The following is a 6907-nucleotide window of genomic DNA, read 5'->3' as shown; positions in this document are numbered from 1 at the left end:
CCACATGTGCTGCTCTCGTCAGCACCTCTCACCTTCAGACTGACAGCAGACAACTGAGCGGAGCAGGACACGGGACGGAGAAAGAGATTAGAGGATAAGTGCCAATGCAGTTCGGCAAGGGATGTTCCTGCGTCAGTGGTTTGTAAATGTCCTCACACAAAGTTCTACCAATGAGAAACTATTTTGGCTTTTGATGTACTGTCATTTACAACAGGAAGCTCTTCGAAACTAATTTAAGACTAAACCAAACTGTCGCCAGATTAAACCAGGATTGCTACGAGAGTTGGCAAAGCAATGTTGTAAAGTTAAAATAAAAACAACACAGAGTCTTGTGGGCAATGAAGACTGGTCCACTGACTATAGCATTTCTGTTAATGTTAAAACCACCACTTGAAATCTGCAGTCACCTTTAGAGGTTCTTCAAACTCCTGCTGGGTCATCCGCTTTGAAACGCATGAAGTCTCAATGGACTATTCTAAGCTGTACAACCTATACTGCCCACAAATACTTCACTACACTAGATCCAACTGACTTCATCCACAGCTGACATGTGCTAAAACTTACAATAAAGACGACGGGCCTGAACTGAACGCTTTGCCCAACAGCACATCTGTAGTAGTTCAAAAATGCAAAAAGTGAAATTGTTCCTTTGCTGTATCACGCATGCCGCATGCTCACAAAACAGTCAAATTACACTCATGTATTGGTGCAAAATGCTGGTTCTTTTTCACAATCAAGTGTAATAAATGTGATTATATTTACATCAACATGACATAATGTAAAACAAGATCATTTAACCAACTTTATTCAATTAAATTAGTGACTTAGTGATTACACATAAACAAAGTGGAATATAATAGATTTTGGCTCAAATGGTCTTTATCATGGGCTGTGTATTGTGACCCAAAGCCATGTGGAGGTGCATTGGGTTTGTAAGTGCCAATTATTTAGCCCTCATAACAGTCTTCTGTTGTCTCTCGCCGTCAGCTATACATACACACAAGCGTATAGGACAACGTACACATGTGTCTCTCAAGATGCCGTCTCAAGATATTGATCAAAATTCCTTCAAGTGTGGACAAAAGATTCACTTTGTTTCAATTATTGTAATTATGCAGTGCTTTGGGACCCATCTCTGGATCTTGAAGTAAGATTTTAGTCTGGATTACCAAGCAGGAAGCCTAATGTGCATATGTTGGGTCAATGGTTTAGAAAGGACATCCAGAAAGACCTAACTTGGCTTGGAAATCGAACTTGGGACCATCTTGTCTTCAGCCACTGTGTAATGTTTCTGCAATGTTTGTGTTTTCCATATTGTTTTACTCCTTTGTTGGAATCCCACATTCTTAGTGTGTCCATTGGAGAATACGTTATCCTGGCTGTTCAAGGTGGCAGCCTTTTCTTCTACGTTCACAAAGTCTCTTGGAGGAGCTCAGGTTCAGCTCATGTGGGCGGTGACCTGCGAGGCCGCTCCTCCCGGCGAGCTAGTGGCCAGTCCCAAAGTCCGAGAGTCAAACAGAAAGCCCTGCTGCCCCCCGCTCAAAACACTAATACTGTCCGTTAGCGTCCCGCTGGGAGACGAGCCGATGAAGGGGCTGGGGTGGTTCACCGAGGCGGCTGCGGCCATCTTGTCCGGGCTGGCGGCGAGGCGCGGGGACGGGGGGAACGTGTAACCGTACAGGCTGTAGGGCGGGGTGTGGAGGCGCAGACTGGCGTAGCTTTGGGGGGACGGGTTGGACAGGTATCCCAGTTGGGACGGCGGGAGAGGAAGGGAGCAGAAGGCGTCGCCGTCGAATGCGGACGGGCCCCGCGGAGAGGGGAACGGCTCGGGGCCGCCGCCGTAGCGGTGGAGGGGGTGTGCCGGGCGGGTGCAGGCGTAGTCGGGCGGGCTGAGAGGGCACACCTGGAATGGGGAGGAGCAGGGAGAGGTGGGCATCATTCCTCCGTGAGGGCCTGGGACTCCTGCACAGACACAGAGGAACGCAGACATAAGGAAACTGGGAAAACTTTTCATAGCATTTGTTTTAACATGGATTCAAACTTATTGTACAGACTATATAAAATATTCTTTCTTGTAGCCAAAACTGTTTAAATATGTCAAGGCAGGTGAGAAAGGTCAACACTAGGGCCTAGTTGGAAAGATTAAGGCTGCATTATTACTGTATTGCATTGCATTAAAGGGGCTAATGCAAGTTGGCCATTTTATACTCACTACTGCCACCTCAGGTCATACGTGTAACTGTACCTTGCATATTCAGCTCGTGCATGACGGCAATTCGGACCCAAAGTAACAACTTATTGAGTGACAGTGCAGGATTTTAGAGGCAGTTGTGGTGAACAGGTCTGGGCTCATTCTACACATTAGGACAGTGTTGGAACATGTAGGGGAGGAAAATACTTAATTTTAACATTTTTAAACTCCCTTTAGTCCCTTTAATTTTTTTTTGTTTGCTTTAAAGCTACCTCCTCTTTTCAAACCATGAAAGCCTGAAGTTGTTATTTACAGATACAGAATTACATGGTTCACCCCATTTATTTTCATCTTTCTTTTAAATCACATTTCCTCACCTTGTTTGGTCATCCCGGGGATGTCCTCAAACGTGAGTGTCCTCAAGGAAGGACGCCAGAAAGCGTAGGATTCGACCAAAGCTTCCAGACCCATCCTGCAAAAAAAGCAACACGTGGTTACATTCAATTGAGGGAAAATGGCACAAATTCTTCTCAGGCAGCACCAATGAGCTGAGGTGTTTTATTATCAAAAAGTTGTGGCCTCAAACATTAATATAGCAAGTTCAGGCCAATCAGTCCCATAAATCGCTAAGACTTGTGGATGTTTTTTTAGCGTGAATTGCCCAAAAAGTTTCGACATTACGAGAATGCAAGTTTTAGTCAAAAAAAAAAAAAATCTATTCTTTTATTTTATGCCCTTCTCCCTATGAGCCGCTCTGGATCATACATCACTCCCACCACCTGACGGCCGTTTAATTGGCACCAGGTCTCCCATTTCCATGGTGACCAGTCAGGTAACGAGGGGCATAAACGGCCCGCACCGATTGGCTGCTGCCCGCCCTGGCGCTCGGATGTAATTGCTTTCACACGGCCTTTTACGGGCGAATCAGAACCAAGGAGCAGGAAGCCGCAGCCGGGATTTACGAGGTGGGACTGCTTTCCCCAACCACCCCCCCCCCCCTCTCCGACCCCCTCCCCCCCGTAGGTAGGTGGGGCAGGGGAGTCGCTGCGACGGGGTAATGCCAGTACCCTGTTACTCCTCGTTAGTGCGGGGATAAAAGTCCTGCCCCCCGCGGGGTTGTAGCTGCGGTGATAATTTAGACAAGCTGCCCCGGAGCGGTGCGGCGCGCTCGGACGCAGCCTATGAGCGCGGAGTTTATTTAGCGAAGGGCTTAACTCTTCCTGTTACGTTTAAGGGACAGTTTTTGGGGCCTTCCTGGGTTTCACTTTTATAGGCTCAGCTGTCAGACCTCCGTTATCCCTCCCTCTCCCCCCCCACCCCCCGTCCTAATCATTTCTGTGGGGCCGCGGGGCAGAGCTGCTGGGGTTTTTACTGCTCTGTTGTTTTAATACTCTGTTTATATATCTTCGGAAATGTGTTTATACAGATTTTCTTCATGACAGTCCTCAATTTTATTATTTTGCTGTTGATGTTTATGTCCCGGGGCCCGTTGGAATCTGACGCTCCATTTAAGTTTGTAGCTTTAGCTCTGCACTTTCCTTTTTTTTTTTTTTTTTCCCTTCATTGTTTTTGCTGAGTCGCTCTGCATGTGAACTGCCTCTTTTGAGTTTTAAAGGTTTGGGGCAATTAAAATAAAATCATTACTAATTAGCTCTGCAAGTTAACTAAGGCTTATATAGTACTTGTGTGCAAAGAATGGAATTTACCATGGTATCAATCAAATAAAAAATTGACTTTAATATATTGTGATTTTTTTTGTTTACAGTAATGCTTTGACTGTGATTTCTACAGTAATACATAGACTACTGTGATTATGTCATGTGACCAAAGTGTTAGTGTAAATTTTACAACATTCTACTGTAGAATGATTCACAGTAAATAACTATATTTTACAGCCATTTTTTTTTTACAGTGCACATGAACATCCAAAAACTGTGATGCAAAACAATGGGTCTGCAATTGTTGTGTATAGGGGTGTTGCTGTGAATAACTTTATCACCATTAGTTCTTCCTTTTTTTCACATTTTCCCTCCAAAACCATGATGGGAAAAGGGGAGCAAGCAAAACTTAAACTGTTAGTTGTGGTCCAAGCTCATTCCTCTCTTTACTAACACATTTACAACAACTCTTCACAGGGATGAGTTTATAAGCAAGTTTATTTTACTTTATTGTTTATGTGGAGAGATTAATGAACACTCAGTGCGGTTGCTTTGAGTGAACATGTGCCGGATACAGACGTGAGCTACGCGATGCATTTAACCTCTTTACCTCCGCCTTAACCGGGTGCATTTTCTCCACTGTAACGCCACATTTGAAAGCTAAGACCTAAAAAAAAATCATCTAAGCTTTTTCCTCGTTATGATTGTCATGGTTTTCGTCCTTTTCGTTTGTATTTTCATCCAAAAAAGTGACAAAAATGCAAGAAAAAAGACAAAAATGTGATTTAAAAAAAAAACCTGTCAAAAACCTGACAGAAATGTGGCAAAAAATGCAAAAAAAAAAACATGGCAAAATGCAACAACAAGGCAATGAAAACGTGATGAAAACGCAAATGACAAGGAAGGAGGTTAGATGAGTTTGTTGGTTCTTAGCTTTCAAATGAGGCGTGACACTGGCCTAGGCTGTAAGCTCTGCAGTCGAGAAGCTCTTAGATTTGGGTAAAACTGGAGGAAAAGTGCTCGGTTCAGGCGATAAATGTACAAAAACTGACACAGAATATGCACTATTTTCACAAGTTTCAGGGATAATACTGTCACACTAATGTAAACAACAGCAAGCTGCTGGTTCATGATCTGTATGAAGGTTAATTATGCACAGCACACTAAGGTCTTTTTCTGAAAATGTCTGCTTTTACAAGATACTAAAGGCAAATTTCTACTGCAAAAATGGTATAGGGCCTTTAACTTTTCTCATTTTAATATGTACTTGTAAAGCATCAGTGTAGAGTTTGTTCCACTAATGTAGATGGAAATAATCTCACTATTCAACTGCTATGTAATAAAATAAAAGGGGTCTAACAACTTTCTGAAGCCACTGCATTTCTAAAGACGCTTTCAATCCATTTTACATTATCTAAAAAAAAAAACACACACACATAGCTTTGCTCCTTTACATAAACAAACGGAGACGGCCAAACCAGAGAAGAGCACATGGGTTCATCCTTTCTAGCGCCTTGGCCCTAACGCGGCAGATAATGTGAAAATCTCTGCGGTTCGCGTGAACTCACCGGTTCCTGCCAGAGTCTCTGAAGCCTTTGGCAAATGGGTTTCGGTCGATTTTCAAGCGTGTGATCTGCGAAAAGCAAAACAGGCCACGTTATAGAGCCATAGAAACATGTCTGGACAATCTATTAGCTGTTATTAAAAGGAAGAGGTGGGCAGTGACCCGTTAGATTGACTCATGTGTGTTAGTCTGGCAGCTTTTGGAAGAAACTGCACATGTAAGAGAAGTTGTTCCCATTGTGAGTGAATCAGTGGCTGCTGCACCCGCCTCTGCACTCATAAACATGCACGTATTAAGTGATAATGTTATTAGCTTGACGTAGCGTAGCACTTATTAGCGTTAGCGTGTGGCCGCGGTGCTGTTTGCCACGGTGCGAGGTGTGCCACAGAGCTCCTGACTGGTGTTTAAGGGCGTCCTTCGTGACCCAAATCTAAATAGACTTTTATAGGCACTGCCACTATGTTCGCTAACAAGCCGTGCTCTGCCACCGAGGCGCACTGGCAAACGCAGGCGGGAAGAAATACGAGAAATACAAGTTAAATTAGATCCAATCTCTAAAAGACAACTTTGTACTGTTGTAAAGATAAAAACATAACATTTGAAACTGCAATACAAATAGACTAAGAAATACTTTTTTTTGTGTGTGTGCTGGTTCTCAACTACTGTATCTTCAGGACCCATTTAATGACTGAGTGGCGTTATGGGTGCAGCGTGTCATTTTGCACTTTGCGTTCCCTCACATTGGCCTCTATGACGCTCCAGGATCAATTGTTTTTAGGGGTTCGAACCAGAAACAGGCCAGAAACCCATCATAAAGGCCACCATGAGGGAAAACAAAGGTGCCACACTGCACCCTTAATGCCAGTGAGTCATTAAAAGGTCAAATACATGCAAATATCAAGTCTTTTTTTTCATCTAAAAAGTTACATAGTGCACCTTTAAAATAAGATAAGATAGCCTTTATTGATCTCACAATTTTAGAAATTCACTGAAGCATCGTGAGAAGACGCAACCCAAATAATAATGTTTATCCCACACTTTGAGATGATTTAAACATAGTGGTAACACTTCATAATAACTACGCCTTATTTAGTCTTAATAAATGATGAGATAACACTTTCATCATGAACAATTTGTAAGTAATGTGTGACTAACACTTAATAACTACTTAACAATGAATTAGTGACGTATGTGAAGACCTTTGTATTATGAGTTAGGCATTAACTGTAGTTAAGTAGTTATTAAATGTTAGTCACACTTAGCAAATGAATTGTTCATGAAGAGTTCAGTGTTAATGCATACAGGTACTCGTCTTATAATTAGAATATCATGAAAAAGTGCATTTACTTCTGTTATTCAACTTAAAATGTGAAACTAATATATGATGTAGACTCATTACATGCAAAGTGACATGTTGTTATAATGTTGTTGATTATGGCTTACAGTCCATTTCTGAGATTTTTAATTTGGGATTTTTGTACAAATTGTGAGCCA

General features: G+C 42.6%; 1 protein-coding gene across 2 annotated transcripts in view; it reads right to left on the bottom strand.

Annotated features, from left to right (window-relative positions):
• Window positions 1-1270: 1270 nt before the first annotated feature.
• tbx18 (T-box transcription factor 18) overlaps window positions 1271-6907 on the bottom strand; it is a 9821-nt gene continuing 4184 nt past the window's right edge. For both annotated transcript variants that reach the window (XM_079572897.1, XM_079572898.1), the window contains exons 6-8: window positions 5418-5482; window positions 2569-2663; window positions 1271-1962 (exon numbers count right to left, since the gene is read on the bottom strand). In XM_079572897.1, coding sequence (XP_079429023.1) covers window positions 1439-1962; window positions 2569-2663; window positions 5418-5482 — 684 coding nt within the window. In that variant the 3' untranslated portion in view covers window positions 1271-1438. The remainder of the gene's footprint in view (window positions 1963-2568; window positions 2664-5417; window positions 5483-6907) is intronic.

Source organism: Gobius niger (genome assembly GCF_951799975.1).
Source record: "Gobius niger genome assembly, chromosome: 15".
Classification (NCBI taxonomy): domain Eukaryota; kingdom Metazoa; phylum Chordata; class Actinopteri; order Gobiiformes; family Gobiidae; genus Gobius; species Gobius niger.
This window is presented reverse-complemented; position numbering and strand designations above follow the sequence as displayed.